This window comes from Ammospiza caudacuta, chromosome Z (assembly GCF_027887145.1).
Source record: "Ammospiza caudacuta isolate bAmmCau1 chromosome Z, bAmmCau1.pri, whole genome shotgun sequence".
NCBI lineage: Eukaryota > Metazoa > Chordata > Aves > Passeriformes > Passerellidae > Ammospiza > Ammospiza caudacuta.
In genome coordinates this window covers 62,313,392-62,331,283 of record NC_080632.1, presented here as the reverse complement: position 1 = coordinate 62,331,283, position 17,892 = coordinate 62,313,392, and the positions used below count along the sequence as shown (strand labels likewise).

At 36.2% G+C, this 17,892-nt stretch overlaps 1 protein-coding gene across 1 annotated transcript in view; it reads left to right on the top strand.

Annotated features, from left to right (window-relative positions):
* The window catches only part of LOC131571632 (uncharacterized), a 31,857-nt gene that overhangs the window by 5,084 nt on the left and 8,881 nt on the right, over positions 1-17,892 (top strand). The window contains exons 4-8 of the mRNA XM_058824412.1: positions 1,031-1,213; positions 4,433-4,600; positions 6,249-6,350; positions 9,120-9,230; positions 10,804-10,982. Coding sequence (XP_058680395.1) covers positions 1,031-1,213; positions 4,433-4,600; positions 6,249-6,350; positions 9,120-9,230; positions 10,804-10,982 — 743 coding nt within the window. The remainder of the gene's footprint in view (positions 1-1,030; positions 1,214-4,432; positions 4,601-6,248; positions 6,351-9,119; positions 9,231-10,803; positions 10,983-17,892) is intronic.

Genomic DNA, 17,892 nt, shown 5'->3' with positions numbered 1-17,892 from the left:
TGATCTTTCTCATACCTGTCATCTTGCTTTGGCCCTCTTTTGGTCCAGGGTCATATTTTGATTTATCTTCATTCCCAGCAATGCTGTGGAGGTCCTCCTTTAAATGAATAAATGTGTACATCCAGAAAAAATTTTACAGCCTACTTTACCAAGACATTGGGCAGTGTGGGACTTATGGAGTATAGTAATCCAGTGACGCTGGAAAGCAAATGTGTAATTTTTCTGCAAAGAATGAGAACTTCTACAACAGATGCTACGGTGGTAAACAGGATGGGGGAAAGGCAGTCTAGAAGCCTCTAGTGTTCTGGGTACTTCATGAGTGTATCAAAGAGGAAAAGACCCCTGCAAAGGGCACTAGAAGGGCATTGAAAGAGATAGGTTTCCTGAGTCTCAGCAATGGTCTGGAATAGTGCCCTGGAATGGCCTTGCTGAGTTACGTGTGATGAACATCTGGCTGAAGCCAGAAAAAGGCTGTGCAGCCATGAGTGTATCTACAGAGTCCTCCAGGGAGCCTGTGGAAGTTGGACTTTCTCTCTATCTGTCCTTGCCAGTGGTTACAGTCACATTTTTAATACAGAATATAATACAAGATTTGTTTTATCATTGCTGTTTTATCTGAAATAATAATGCAACAATTAAGGTTATTCTGCCTTAACTAGAAAGAAGTCTAAACCAGAAAAATCTTCATGCATTTCTCACAAGATTATTAGTATTCAAATAGGAGTTTATATATCTATCTACCTATTGACTGCTTCAGAAATGTATGATATTAAACAAGACCATGAGCAATTTACAAGTTTCTGCATTAAAATAGTGATGTACTATGCTGTGTAGTAATTTAACTAGAGACACTTCTACTCAATTAGTATCAAATGCATATTTTCGGAATATTTTCAGTATTATTTGGTATTTTCATTTATATATTGGTTAGATTATTCTTGGATTTAGAATGTGGAGTTATTACACAGTAAAATTACTTATACAAGTTGTGTCACATATTTCTTATGAACAACATCTGGTTATAACTTAGACTTGAAATCAGAAATGAATAAAACAAGAAAATTGCCTTTGAAGAAAGACGCCAGAGCAAGTGACAGTTCCCAGGAAGATGCAATAGATCAGTGGGCCAGAAGACGGAAACAGTTCAAAGACAGCAAAAAGTGCAGTTCAACTGGAGGAAGCTCCATAAACAGCACAATCACTGAGGGATCAAGTGAGTACTTTAGTATTACACTTGGTATCTTTCCTGTATGTGTTATTGGTAATATGACAGGCTTTTCAACTAAGGAAATTGATCTCCAGTTTACTATCCAAATGTCTGTGTTAGTCATTATCATGAGTAACACAAAACATCCTTTCTCCTTGGTTAAGCAAACAATCTGACTTAAAAAAAGTTGATTCTACCATGCATGTTCATGGTAGGACATGCTCAAATTATATGCTCAAATAATATTAAGACAAACTTTAGGCACAAACATGTAATTATGTGGCAGCAGGTTTGAGGTTATAACAAAAATCATAATCGTGATATCTACTTATATCAAAGCATGTTGAGCTGGGAGTCTTTCCTCCTCACAAAGGTAACCACCTGCTCCAACTTTAATCTACACTTGTTGCCTAGATTGTTATTCACTGTGACGCGTAACTGTCTCTTTAAGAGATCTGTCACCTTGCCACATGCAAATTCATCAGCTTAAACTTCATGGGAAGGAACTTTTAAGATTAACTGCTTAGTGAATTTAAATTGCATGCAGATGCAGCCACCAAACAGGAATTGCACAGTCTAGGGAGAACATATGTGGATATGTGGTACTTCTCACTTAACACTGCCTTACCTCCTGTTTTGCTATTTTAGTAATATAAAAAATACTTTGTGGGGATGAAGAAATGTGCACTTCCCTGTGGAAATATTTTGTGCTATGAGTTCTTTTGGTACAGGAAATTTTATTTGTAGGTGTATAGACTCCTGTTTGAAGAAGGGAAAATATGGACGTATAGAAGACTCTGAACTCTGAGTCCTCAGGGCAAGTCCAATAGATGCTAAGGTATAAATATGTTCCATGCCTGTACCAAAGAGGTAAATCCTACATTAATTCCTTACTTATACATAGGCTTCATTTGGCAGCTGGTTTGCCAAGAGGGACTTGAGATATGTGAACCAGCAAGGAACCCAAGCCTTTTTGAAGTAGTAATTGAAAAGCAAGCAGGATACCCTGAGGTATCTAATATGGTACAGCCACATCTGTTCAGTTAACCGAACCACTCCCTACGGTTTTAATGCCTGTTAACAAAGATGGTGTGTCTAACATTTCACATGGGAATAAAGAGGCTCTTTATTGGTGGCAATTTTCATTGCTTGCCCCTAAAACAGGTTCTATGCCATCATATTAAGACTAGAAAGTTACTATGTCAAACCACCTGTGCTCAAAAAAACTTGCCAGAAGCTATACACACCGGGCTAAACTATTCCTTGATTTCAACAGTGATGTCTCTTAAATATAAAGTTGGACCATAAATTTCACTAAGTTAGGCATGTGTTGGTTTCATAGAGGAAGCATATATATATCCTTTTAACATATCAAACAAGTCAAAAAAGAGCAAGTTGAAAGAGCTAGAATTTCTTTCCTTGAGACAAAGTTTTGGGTAGCACATGGCATATACCCAGAGTGGTCTCCAGAACAGGTGACTGGGCAGACGATTTTGTCACAGATTCTCACATCTAATCTTTTTGGATAGTATGCACAGGCCTGAGACTTCTGTCCCTTTTGGTTTGGTAGCTTGACTTAGCCTCTGTTGGCAGACATCTCTGATTGACGTATGGAAGCATCAGCTCTTTACATTCTTAGTTCCAGCATCTGGGAATAATTTAAATGTGCTTGTTTGTGACTCTCCAGTTTGACATCTGTTCCAAAAACTCAAGGGGAAGAGAAAGGAAATGTTTTGGCATAATTCCATGGCAGTGTCAGCATGGCAGTGTATATAGTTTTGCCTATTTGTCACATTTTAATCTACTCTAACTCTACTCAAATTACAAAAATTCAGCATTAAACTGGCAAAATACTGTGCTGTACTGGGTTGTTTGGTGCTAGTCTAGGTTTTAACTTATGCATTCGAGGAAAAATGAGCTTTAAACATACCAGCATAGTAATATTAATTTATTTGTCTATTTGCTAGTAGCTTCTTAAACAGTTAAGCATGTAATCTCATACTTTTTGCATAAGGGAGGAGCCAGTGGACCTGGAGTATTTGTCTAGATAGACACAACTGAACACATTTTCTAAGAGAAGAAAGGACTGCCACTTAAATGTATTCAGGGAGTGACTTCCTGAACAAATATAACTTTAAATAAAGGTATATTTTTATTTTCTCTGTTTTTATACTGGTAATCATTTTACATCAAACACAGGATAAGCAAAACAAACAGATCCTTCCTCCAGCTGCATTAAATCTAGCTGCATTATACCAGGCATTTCATGCTGAAATGTATGTGATGTTTTTTTCCTCTCAGAAAATTTATATTTTCAGTCTATCTATCTATGTTAGCACAGCATCTGATTATGTATACTTATATATGACTTTCACCATCCAGTCTTAACTTTGAAGTTACAGCTCCTGGTCTGCTTGGGATGTTGTTGGACTATTTATTTACATTCAGCTTGCTGTTGATAACTTGTCGCAGCCAGCTGCCTGACATCCTGTTGCCTTGAGAGTCTCAGCTTTAGCAGAGAATTAGAGCTCTCCTCCATTTCCATGTGAGCTCTCCTGCATTTCCATGTGAACTCATTGCAAGATATTTGGAATGTAAATTATTATAAAGTAGGAATCTGAAAATCCTCAGGATAACACATCATACACATATTCAACAGCCAATGAAGGAACTAGCCAGGAGTTCTATGGTAAAAGACAAAAGAAAAAAAAACTCTACCAAACTATTGTTTCCTCACCTCCTTTTTAAAAAAATTTCATGCCTGAAGAGCTAAGATTAAGAAAACAGAAAATATGGTCATCAATACCCCTGTCATGGAAGATACTTTTCAGCTTCTCTTTTGTCTTCTGATATGAATTGAACTCATGCTAAATTTCTAGATTTTTTTTGATTTCCGAATCAAATGGGTCACATTAGATAGCTTAAGAACTAGCTAAAGCCAGATTTGTCTTAAAGAGTTGCAGCTCCTGTTTTGACCACTTGCATTAAGACTTCACTTCTTACTCAAGTCCAACTGCATTAGCCTCCAGTATTGTGATCTTAGATTTGGAAATCCTTGCAGACTTCTCCTTTAACAGCAACAGAATTGAGGAATTCAGTACAAACATTACAAACAGTTAATTAAGAAGTTCGTGGCACTTCTTGCGTGCTGAGTGGCTGAGGTCTCTTATTCTTCATACATTTTCCCTCCTGACATAACTTTTACTTTTTTTATCACCATGACAGTAAATTCAGAGGATGCTCGATCAGTAGATCTGGGACTATATTCTGAAAATGAGGACAGAGGTTTTTATACAGAAAATTTTCATTCTGCTTCCTGGGTTTTCAGAGGAGATGATGTCTCTCCAGATAACAGTCCTAGATGTCTCAGCAAAAGACCTAGACCAGTGGCAAGTAAGTTGGCTAGAGCAACAGGTAATAAATGTCATAAAAATTTATTCATTTTGGGCACTCTGAGGATTTTAGGGGAATGACACTTTGGAGTAGGTGCTGGTCTTATGCTAAAGAAAGGAAAGGGAGCAACCCAAGAATGTAAAAGCTTATTTAAAAAAGAAATAATTCTTGTTTAGCTATTATCTTGCAAAATATCATTATTACTTGATAAACTGGTTAAAGTGCATAACTAATCTTTGTGAGGTAAGGGTAGAGGCAATGTAATTCCATGACTTCTTCAAGCTTGCCAAAATCTTAGAGATTATGGTCATAAACTTTCAGGCATAGTTGATCTAGAAAGAAAATAATAATTTGCTAGGAGTATGGAGGATTTTTCTATTTGTAGTTTAAATCTGTGCAAACAGATAGAGTGAACAACTATTTCTTTGGGAGGGGAGGTTTTCCTTCACTTCTCAGATGTTAAGTTACTCAAAAGTAACAACAGTTCAAAGAACTATCACAAGCTGAAACACTCATATAGCTTTCCAGAAATTTGGCCTTTGTTGGAGCTCATAAATAATTCAGAATATGAAGGAAAACAAATGTCCACTATAAATCTTCTGATATGAAAAATTTCCCTTAACACAGATGAGAATATTCTGGAAAACCATTTTGGTTGCTTCTTCTCCCAGGAGAGAGCTCAGAACTTCAGCATGATTGTTAAAGTCAGTATTGAAGTATCTATTTTGGACAGATAACATTGATGTCATGCATATCAATTGGCCTGATATTAAAGTAATCTTGAAAACAATTTCTGTCTTCTGAATAGTACACAATTTGAAGACAAAACAGCTGTCATAAATTACTATTGAATTGGTCTCCATTAAGAAAAAATACATAGTAAGGTAGTCAAATGATCAAAACCAGACACTCCAAGAAATCAAATTTACACTGAAATCATTCTTAAGTATATTTGCTAAATAACCAGGCCATTTAAATCAGAATAATAATACTAATAGACCCTGAGAAAAATATGGAAGTAAGCAATTAGACCCTGACCTTCCTTTTTACGGAAGTTGATCCCTTTAAGTGTTAAATTCTGATGAGTTGAAAGATATTTCAGCTCCCCTTGGCAGCAGATGACACTGTGGCTGGGGAGGTTGAACTACAGGACTGGAAGGCATTCTGGGAGTGTGGAGTGGATGGATAAACAAAAGGAGAAGAAACAACTATCCAAAAGATAGAGGCCTTATGAAATATAAAAAGAATGAAACTACAAGCCACAAATTTAAATTCATTTGAGAAATTAGAGTGTATTTTGTGTTTGCAGCATAGAAGTTTGACATAGAGGGCATGAGTGTTTTTCTCTCCCAAAACACCATCAGTAGAGTGGAATACCTGAATACTTCAGCCTACATTACAAAGTCCAAGCATTTAATTTAAATTGCTGTCTGCCTGTGCCCTAACATGAATGATACTTGATTTGTTGCAGTCTGAGGGTATCACCAACCTGAGGACCAGCACTAAACAGCCAGGAGTGATAGTGAAAGCACCCCAACTATTTGTAAAATCAGTAATGCTCAGTACCTACAGAGCATTTTTAAAAACAGACTGCTGCTTATTAAATTGAATGCTTAAAGAAAAAAGGTATCTTTCTTCCTATTTCCAGTTCGAGAAAGAACAGTGAAGATTGCAAAAGGAACTGGCAATTACCCTTGGGGTTTCAGGATCCAGTTCTCAAAGCCTATCCTTGTGACTGAAGTTGACACAAGTAAGTTGTGTTTGTACAGGTTAATTTCGCCTGTGGAAATATATAAAAAGTAAATACATAATATTATATACACTGATATAATGATATTATATATATCTATATGATCTACATAGTATAGAACATCTGTGTTATATTAATTTATAATATTGATATACACAATAATTTCCTGAATTAGTGGGTGCAAGGTGTTTGAGAGCAAGAACTGCTCATGAGCAACTGTCTTAGAGCCCCTCTGTCCCTAGCAGTAAATCAGACTCCACTGCCCTGTCTTCTTCCATGTCAGTTCATACCTTGTGCAAGTGCCTGCATTTTGCTTCTCTCAAGATGTAAAGTCTAAAACTTTTTTGGGCTGACATTAATGAATGAGAGTAGGCCATTAAAAATTAAAATGAGGATGCAGTGATCCTTCTAATATTTCCAAAAATCTTATTGGCTAGGGACACTTCTGCTTGGATCAATCAAGCCATCTGTCAGTCTTGACAGGTGGTCTGTTAACTTCTTCTGGTAATTATGATGATTGTAGGAAACCCCAAAAGAAGCTCCAAAACCCAAGTGAGTGAGCAAAGAATGGCAGATGATTTTCAGCGAAGATGAAATGTAAGGATACTGCTTCTAGAGAAGAATGAGCTAGCTGTACCATGCCTTAATAATGGTGTTGGCACTTTTGCTCAGGAATGAGATCTTGGGAGTCACCACTGAAAAGTGTCTGAAATCATTGGCTCTGTGCATAATGTCAACTTAGAAATCTGGCTAAAAGCTGACTCAGTCAGTAACAGCAGAGAGAATGAGACACAGGCAGTCTGTCATTTTACTGCTGCCTAAGACCTTGGCTCATCCAAATCGAGAGTACTCCTTGCTCTACTGCTCTGCATCTCAGGACAGGCACAGTAGAATTAGGAAAAGAGCAGAAGGTACAGGAGACTATGATAGATTCTTACTAAAAATAGCAGATACTATGCAAAATGTCATCCTGTACAGAGAAAGCTTGTGCATGCCTTCAGGCATGGCATCTGAGAATAGCTCTGTCACTATTACCAGCCTTATGTATTAGATTGTCCATCATCCAGACAACACTGAGAAAGCCTGTGAATTCAGGAGCATGTGAATTCATAAATTCTTTACCTAAGTACAAATAAAATCATACATCATGCATACAATAGCTCTGACACTTACCAATTTATCCCTACTAGTTAAAATTAAGTATAGCAACTCACATTTTATATCGCTCTTTGATTTGTATGTTGTTTTCAAACACAATTGCTTTAAAACAGTGACAACATTAAAAAATAAGGTTTTTCAGACAAGCTTGTAGTAAAATTATGTTTTCTCAAAATATAACTCCTTTCATTAGGAAGAAATTCTTCCCTGTGAGAGTGGTGAGGCACTCGCACATCTTGTCCAGAGAGGCTGTGGATGCCCCATCCCTTCAAAAGTTCAAGGCAGGGTTAAATGGAACTTTGAGCAACCTGGTCTAGTTGAAGGGGATTGGAACTAGATGGCCTCTGTCAGCTGAAATCATTCTATGATTCTATAATGAATATTTTAATAATATTTTTATAACCCACTTATGGTCATAAATTCTAGTATGGCATGCTCAAGGCCAGCACAACCCAAAATGTTCTGACATTAACAAATTATTTTTAATATACATGAGGGTGGACTGGGGCTTTATTGTGCCTGTTTATCATTAAGCTTTTACTAATCTTATCCCTACAATTTCTAAACATTCTCAGAAATACACTGAAGGATCACATTTACTGCATCATAGGGAGCAAAATCTTAAAAAGCATACAGTAAATGTTAAGGACATGAAATAATATTTTCCAAAACTATTATTTTACAGTACATTCAGAATAGTTATTTATAAATGAGAAGATAAATACTGTATTTGAGAAATTTGTAATTGGGATTTAAGTAACTGTGTTGGTGCCCATGAATAGAGTATATTTATCACCTCCCTAGTTTGTTTCCATTCCTGGCTAGCATGTTTCTGAGCAGCGTTTTATTAGGAATGCATGTGCTTTGCAATGGTTAACAAATAAACAAAAGGTGATGCATTAAAAATCTGATTCAGTTCTTCCTTCACTGGGACCTTTTTAACTTACCATGTAATTTGTTCCTAAAGCCAAAAATTCTCAAAATGCTATATCCAAATTCTGTTAACCAGCAAAGATAAATATCAACACAGAAGGTACTCTTTTGGGGTTAAATTCAAAGTTTATCAGAATAATAGATAATTTTTTTCTAGTGACTCCACTGAGCTTTGCATCACATCTTTCTTTGCACTTCAGGCCAAAAAACTCTCAGATACTGAAATGTCTATTTGAATCCTAAAGCATTTAAATCCTAATGGCATTTTAAATGGAATTTCTCCATTGCCAGTGATTATCTAGGGTTGCATCCATATCCAAATCCTGGAGCTTCATTAACAGATGAGTAACAGGTTGGTCATTAAAACTTGTTTCACCTCCAAGTTGACATCATGAAGGCCCTAAAACATAATCCTTGATTGGCTGAACAGATACTCGTTTTGCTAAAAAAGTGTGATCATATAGTCACGCTTGATATCTTAGCACTAAATAAATTTTTGTGGTTTTTTGTTTTGGTGGATTTCTTTTGTTTGTTTTTGGTTTAGTTTCTTTCTCTTCCTCTCTCTTTTTCTCTCTCTTTTTTTTATTTTTCTCTTTCTTTTCTCTTTTTCTCTTTTTCTCTTTTTCTTATTCTCTTTTTCTTTTTCTCTTTTCTCTTTTGTTTTTCTTTTTCTTCCAGATAGTGCAGCTGAAGAAGCAGGGCTTCAAGTTGGGGATATTCTGATAGCAGTAAATGGAACTGATGTCACCAGCATGCCACATTCAGAAGCTGCAAATCTGGCAAGGAAAGGTAATTCTGAATCACAATAAATTAAATTAATGGATCAGGTTTTCTGTTGAATGCTTCAAGTGCATCCAGAGAAATGGGGTGATGTATGCAACAGAAATCTCAATTAATAGCTTAATCCCTTACTATTTCATACAGTGGTATTGCTGAGGTAACTTTTTTATCTAGACCTTGCTTTTTAGACACTTTAGAAAATTAGTCCCCAAAGAGCATGTAACTGTAATGGTTTTGGCTCTCTTACAAAGAAAGTGACTCAGAGAGCCCTTAAAGTGACTAGAGAGACACAAATGCCTTATTTATGCCTTATACTTCCTCAGGGACAGACTTCACATCTTTCTTCTGTTTCTCTGTTGCCAAGATCTGAAGTCTAGTCAGGAGATAAGAGAGTTCATTTCATGAAGCATTCTTTTGTACCACCACAGAGACAGTCGGGGATATTAGTCCAGTATATCCTTCCCAGAATTTTGATGACTAAAACCCAGAGATAGCCATGTTTACATGGGGAAAATTAGTTTACTGCTATTCCCGTATTTATCCCAGATAAATTTTTGACAAAGGATCATGGGAAATTCAATAAATTAAAATACTTTTACAAGGCAGTGACAAATTTGACTTGACACATACTGTATAATTTAATTACAGAACTGCCATTCACACTATTTAAGAGAATGTTGAGTGTTTTAGCAGATAAATCTGTGATTACTGGTATTTTCAAGTCCTCAGAGGAATTGGATTGAATCTTGGCACACCAACAACGTTCCCAAAGTCAAGTGTCCCCCATAAAGAAACCCAGCAAATGTTTTGCAGATGAAATTGTGTCCCAATTACATTTTTCAATCTTCCTTCAGGCATTACCACTTGCTCTTTAGTGTTGAAACAATCAGAATTTCTGGCCTTTAGGGTCAAAATCATAGATATATTGATACTGTCAGCAAATTGATGATGAAGATAACATTTTTTCTTTAATCTTGCAACCCATAATCTCTTCTGAGTCCTTACATTTTGCAAATGATAACTAGATGCTTTAGCACAGGTTTGCTTCCAGCAGCCATCTTCCTCAGTGAGGGGCACAGAAAAAGTTACCATAGTCCAAGCCGTGGAAAATGAAGAATTCTCAAGAGCATATGTAAAATGACAGAGACTGAAGGTGCCCCAAGAGCATTTTTAGCAATTTTTCGTTAAACCTCGATTTATGTACACCCATTTGAGCAATGAAATTACTCAAATTACTTCTCCTAACTGATGAAATAGACAAGTACCGAAGATGCTGCTGGCAAAAATAGGTCACAAAAATTTTTTTAGACGTGTCTTCAGATAGCTGCTCCATTACCAGTTCTCAACACAAAATTAGTTCCATTGCTGAATTTGTGTTAAAAGAAGGCCAAATATCACTTGATTTAATATGCTTCGTCAGCTGCTCTGCTTCTTTTTACTTCTAGAAGCTCCACTGGGAAGACATGGGCGTGGTATAGGCGTGGTATAGAACACCGCCTTCTTTCTCCCTAACCTATATGGGTATTCAGAAATACTGACACATCTGTAGTTTTGACTTATGTTTTCACATGTAATATTTTAGGTCCTGATATCCTGACGATGATAGTGGGATCAGACATCAGCCGTTACCCCAACACCCCCAAACCTACTTGCCGAGGATATCTGCACAAACGAACACAATCAGCAATACTGAAGGGCTGGAGAAAGAGGTGGTTTGTGCTGAAACATAATGGTTACCTACACTATTACAAACACAAGAAGGTAAGGAGAGTGGTTGGTGAGAAGTCAGAATTCAGGAGTGTGTCCTGAATTATGGAGTGTAGCAGTTCTGTACTCAAATTTGCAGATAACTATATTGACTTATGGTATTTGCAGCATAACATCAATGCTACAGGGTTTTGCATGAAGTGTGTAAAGGAGGCTTGTTGAATGTTCTTCTATAGTTCTCTATGCATCTTACATTTCCAGCAGAATAGCTGGTAGTCTTGTTTCTCTGCATCTGTCATGGTAGACATATGAGCCATAAAATCGGGAATATGCTGCAGAACCACTGGGTAAGCAACAAAACAGTCTGGCGAGTGCTTTATTTCAGCGCTAGCTATTCTGGTGTCAAAACAAAACCAAGTAAAAAACTTCACACTAAAAAGATGCAAACATGTAGGAAACATTCTTTTGAAGAGATTTCATTTTATCATAACCAGATCCATCATCAAACTCTTGAAATGTAAAAATTGCATGTCTAGTTATACTTTTAAACACTTTCCAGTTCTTGATCAATTAAATATCACAGAGTGTTAGATAAATTGGAGTGAGGATTAGAAGGTGCCTCATAATCTTACATTCTCTAAGATTTAATTACATTTTCACTTCTTCCTTTCTACTAGTAGGCTTCTTTTAATTAATTTGTTCCTCAACTACCTTATTTATTGCACTAAGAAAATAAATATTTCAATCATGCAAACTATGTGCATTTGCTTTTTCTTTAAAAGAGTAAATACAAGTAAATACTGCTTATTTTCTTGCATTATCCTAGACTAGTGCCCTTCAATTACTTTTTAAATTATTTCATGCTGGTTTTTTGCTCTCTGTCCCTGGACTCCAAAGAATACATTTCAGAATACTGAAATATTGAGGTGTTATTTTAGCAGATGAAAACACAAGGATTTTCTTTACTGCCTCATGTGTTTACAGAGTACTCTGAAGAATCATTTAGTAAGAGAGAGAGGGAGCAAGATACTTAAAACAAATACAGTTCTTCACTACTGAGAGAACCTAATGCTCAAATGAAATAAGAGGGATCTCAAGTGTACTCATTGGCACTTTTTTCTTTTGGTATGATTTCTCTCAGGATGTTAAAAGAGGACTGCTCATCCCACTTTTTTTTCTACAGGAATTACAAATAATATTTTTCTTTTAACACAACTTTTTATTTTTTATGCCAGCTGCATGATTAAATTGGCAATATTATGTTCCTGATCTTGCCTCATTCTGGAGGAAAAAAATTTTCACTTACTGTATCTAGGAAGTTCTTTGAAATAGTTCATTAAAGGCAAGAATAATTCAGGAATTTTAAAAAAACTTCAGGAAAAGCTGTCACTATCCAGCAAAAAGGCCAGGATGATCAATTTACTCATCTTCATTCTGTTGTTAAGAACATCAGCTTACATTGGTGTATTTCCAGTGACTCCAGCAAGGCCATGCCTGGTTTCCAGTTGTGTAAGAAGACAACTTTTATTTAAGCCTGAAATGCAGCATATAATGTTTTGTAGTGGAGAAAGGAGAGGGCGATTCATCTCTGCTTCAGTCCATATCAAAAAACACGGGGAGCTAGATTTCCTCATCATTGTAATTTACAAGCAGATATTATCCATCTTGAATTTTTCTCTTCCCACCTACCTTAAAAAGAAGATTCCTAGAGTTTTTTATATTTGACTCTCCCATGTAATTGCTGCTCTTTTTGAGTCATCTCTAGCCAATCACACAGTGGTGAAGTGATAGCTGTTGGAAAATATTCAGTTATTTCCCATGCAAAGTTACTTTCTTTTCCCTCAAAAAGATGCTGCCAACAGAAATCCTTCACTCTACAATCCATATCAGTAGCTAAAACATTTTTTTCACTTCAGTGGTTGTAGCTGTGTTTGCCACCTCAGAGCAGAGATATTTTTGTGTTAGAACCTTGGTTTTGGTAAATTACTGAGATCAGCAGAAATAAATTATTTATACTACTTTTGCCTATACTTGGCAGCCATGGAGTTCCACTATATATTCTGCAGGTCTGATCCCCTTTTGTCCAGAACACTGGATCTTCTCAAATATGCTAAATCCTTATTTTTCAACATGCCCAGTTTTTCTCTAAAAGGAAAGATGTCTGGAAATTATGAGGAGACAGATATGAACATACACTTAAATCCTTCCCTAAGGCAAGTATAAGCAGACAAGTTTCTTGTGCTTGAACTTAACACATTTTTTCAGGGAAAGCTGAAAACTCATCAACATAGTCACACACTGATCCTTTCTTTACAGATAAATTGAAATGGTACTTTTAAAGGAGCAACGTTTACTCTAAAAGTACCATTTGCTGCACATCACAGTAAAGAGGCTGCAAAGTAACCACAAAATGTTTGTAGTGAAGTATAGAACAAATAAGTCTTAATCAGCTTTACATGAGACCAATAAGATAGAAAAAACAATCTACCTCACAGCAGCAGAGCATCACTTCAACCTGTTAAATCTCTAAACTGTCATCAGCAAGTCACTTTTAGAACATGACAGCTAACTTGAAAACCTTAAAATTGGTTGCAGTCTTCAGGATTGAAAAAATACTGGTCTTGTGACTTCTTTAAAGAAAAGGAATATAATTTCCAGGACCCAGGAACAAATGGGCCATTAAGGGGTTTAAAGACTGTGGAGCATGCATTCATTAATCATGGGGAAATACCTGCTAGAGTGCTAACAGTGTTTGAGGCTTAATAGGAAAACACAAGGATTCAGAAGGCATTATAGTGAAAAATTAGTTTCCTAAAATTCCTCATTACAAATATCCACCATGTAAGGTGTTCAACAAATTTAATACTGGCTTTTACAAAACCACTAAGTGAGGGTGCCAGTGAAAGCCAGAATTTCCTAAAAAATATTTGTAACAAGCTCCTATCTGGTTTTTATCTTGCAGTGTTTCTAGGAATTGTTTTCAGCCCTTTGGACATAAGTAGATCCTGGTAAAGAGAATAGCAAGACAGATAACTAATTTAGCTCCTGAAAGGTAATGAAGAAATAAATATCATTGTGGTTATAGTCTAGGAGAAACTCTAAAGAGGCCTGTCTCCAACAGGAAAGAGTTATTAATGTATCTCCTTTCCAGAGATACATTACAGATCCTGACTTCCTTTCCAGATGTCAGAGATTGATTCATTCTAGACAAACCAGTTCTGTCAGGTCCTTGTATTACTTTTGTAATTTATTCCATTTCACTGTCCTATTCCCTCAGCTAAGAATGATGTAGAACTATAGTAGTTAGAAATAAAGATCTAGAGTATGGGTTTGTTGCCGGCATTTTGTATGGACTCCAAGTAGGAAAGTCAAAAGAAGAAGCTGTGATAGCAAGGAAATAGGAGCAGTTACGTTGGAAGGAATAGTCAAGTTGGAAACTATTGCCCGGACAATAGAAAATAGCATGCTTTAGAGATTCAGCTGAAGTGAGAGACTGAACTGTGAATAAAGAGAAAATTGACTTTCCTGTGTAGTCCCAAGTCTCAGAGAAATGGCCTTCATGACAGTTCATGCTGGTAATGCTCTGAAACATATTATAAGAAAAGGACAATATACAGTCTTGAAAAGCACTCCTCCTGTGGCAGCATTGAAGGACAGGAATGGGCTTTTTTGTAATCATATATAATAATGTCAGTTTTAAAAAGAGAATTATAATTTGCATTTGTTAAGCTCCCAAGTTTAATGCCTCTAGGAAGCCCTTAGGCATAATGTGAGTGATTAAGACAAAGTATCTCAAAGCTGAGGGCAGATCAGTGAGAACAGACATGCATTTTTTATAATCCAAAACAATTACACCCCAACCTGGTAAAAAGCTATTACATCACTTAAATCATTAGATGTTAGGTCATATCCCTGTTTCCATTAGAATAGAACAGAGAATGAAATAAATGCTTTTAAATTATTTTCATTTCTGTGGTATATGGAGTCCAATTTTTACACCAAGAAAGAAATCCCCTGCATGCCATATGCAGAGCCTTGAGAGCATTTCAATCTATGGCAAATATGCAGTCCTTTGTTGTCTTGAACAAGCCTGTGTGTTCATTGCTAAGCCTAATCACTTTATATAAATGGCTTAGCTAGAAATAGATTTAGGTCTAAGCCATTGCTTGCAGAGATATCACTGTTACTTGTTTTTCATTTTTGCTTGGAGCTGTATCACCATAGTCTGTAAGCTGCCACTATATATAGAGCCTTTGTATAATCAGATTTCTTAACGTTTACCATGACTCCCATGGCTCTAGAATGTATTTTTCAGTTGACATTTAAGAACCTGCTGAATCCATTTTCTCCAATACATCCTCTGCATTATTTCTGTTGAGAAATGAGAAATAATGCTAGCTGATGATATATGTGTTAATTTGGGCTTAAAAGATTGCATACCCTAACCCAGAGAAAGTCATACACAGATACATTATTTGATCTGATTCAAGTTGTTCAAAATTTTAACTGAATATTTCTTTCTGTGAGACTTGGTCTTGCAAACTTTTATTACCTTTTGTGGAATTAATTGCAACAAATTAGAAAGAACCAATTGGACCAACTGGAATGTGAAGATTAACCATTCCATGAGACCGTTTGATTGTATTTCATCTGACAGCTAGTACTATTTGGTGTGTGATAATTAGGTTCTTCAAATCAAAGAAGCTTTTAAATGTTTTTCCATATTGTTTTGTTCTTCAGTGTATTTATATTCTCTCTAGTTTATATGTAAATTATTTAAAGCAAAACAAAATTAAAAACTAAGTAAATTCATCTCTACTGGCAAAAAATGCCATACAAACTGTTCTGGAGTTTAGAGCTCCCTGTTCACTGACATACGCAAGGCCTTTCCTCGAGGGCAAAGGAAATAGATGTAAGGAAGAAAGACATAAAAAGCATTCATTTTTTCTCTGCATTGATCTCTGCCCAGCTCAAAGAAGAAGTGAACAGACTTCAGCTGTAATTTCCTTAAAGAAACAAAAAATGAGCCTGCCACAAATACAGTGATTAGAAAAACAGACAGGCACAGGGAGAAGAAATTTTCAGTGATATACTAAGCAAGAAGCAGCAGACCTCAAGGAGAAACTGGTCAGAGAAAATCAGAAATAATAGATGGTGAAAATTCCAGCGATAGTTGTGGACACATCTGCTATGATGGAGAAAGCTAGGCAAATAAGAAATAAGCAAAAAGAAAAAAAAAAGTTCTGTTTCCTGTCTCAATTAAGAGATGTCTATTTTAAGAACACTGAGGGACATCCAGGAAGATATTTTTGAAAGACAGTCAAAATTTGGTCATGCCACTAGTGACCTGAAACCAATCTAAACCAGTGACTTCAGGGCAACTGCCTCACACTTCCTACTGCCAGTCTCCCAAGTTAGCCAAGACTTCCTTTTCTGCTTTCTAGCCCTGCTCAGTTTTCATTGTCTTTTAGATTCCTTCTGGGATTTGATATTGTTTTCTGTAAAGTTGCTTTCATTCCCTCTTATTAGTAGTTGTAGACTATTTTGTGTATTACTTTCAAGTTCATTTCATAGTTACTCGTGTCATTACTTTTTGTATTTTTTTGCTACTAATAGCATGAAATGTGCATAGATTTTCTCAGGTGCTTCTTAATGATACATGAAGAAGCTTAATTTGTATAGCATATATAACTGTGCTTGAACAAAACTTGAGTGCAGTGAATCACTCAGGAAATACTATGAATGGCATTAACTGGAATTCTGGAATTGTACCAAATTGAATAGGACTATATGCACTACCTTAATGAGCATTTGATACAATATAGAAAGGAGACATCTAATTTTCTATTTTTATTTTTTTCTGATTTCTGTTTCTCATCATTATACATTGTTTAATACTTTAAATTTCTTTTGCAGAAACATTTAACCTAAATCTCTGATCATCTTAGAAAAACCAGCAGTATAGGAATGGTTACTTCAGATGTTTCTCCTGTTCATGGAATAGCACGTACCAGAGAAGCACCTGCTTCCTGCCTTCTACCTAGAAAACTTCATCCATGTTTGATACTGAAGACTGCCTAGAATTCATAAACTAGATGATCACAACCTTGAGGAAAGAAAAAAAAAATTAGTGCAGAATGGAACAGTAGTAGCTAAAATCTGAGTTAGTGCAGTTAAAATCTGTACAAAACATGATCATCTCAGGCAGCATCACATAGCTATATTAGGTTCCATAATGGCAGTATCATCAATGGATTGAACTTTAGTCTCAGGCGTAAGAAAATACTTCTATAATTTTTTATTTTTTTTAGCAATATACTTGTGGAATTCTTGTAACAAAGGGATATTTTCCAAAGGAATTCATGAAAGCCACATGAGTGAAAAAACACCCCTTACAAATGTGTGGATGTGACACATAGGCCATGGTGTTAGCAGTGAACAAGGTGGTGCTGGGCTAATGGTTTGACATGATCATTATGAATGTCTTTTCCAAGTTTAACAATTCTATGATTCTCCGGTTTAGATTATCAGAGGGAGCACGGCTCTCTATCATTCAATGAAAGGCATTTTGTCTCCCTTTAAATGCGTCCAATCCATTTTATTCCATTCCTCAATGTATTTGAAAAACAGTGGGCAGAAATAATTCTTGGTGCCACAGAACTTCTAGTTATATTCATTCTAGACACCACAGAAAGTGTTTACAAAATAGGTTTATAGGGATATGCAGTAATAGTGATCAGTCATTTCAGTATCTAAAGTGACCATTGCCTTCAGGACCATGGACAGGATCCCACTGAAGAATGCCTCCTTGGCACAGCACAGGCTGTGCTTCACTGTAGGAACGGGATTTGGACCTGAATACACATTTTGGTTATGCTGTCTTTGCAATGTTATTTTGTGTCTGAAGGCATTATAAGTAAAGTAGTCACACAGCACTGACAATTTGCAGGATTGCCTTCATCTT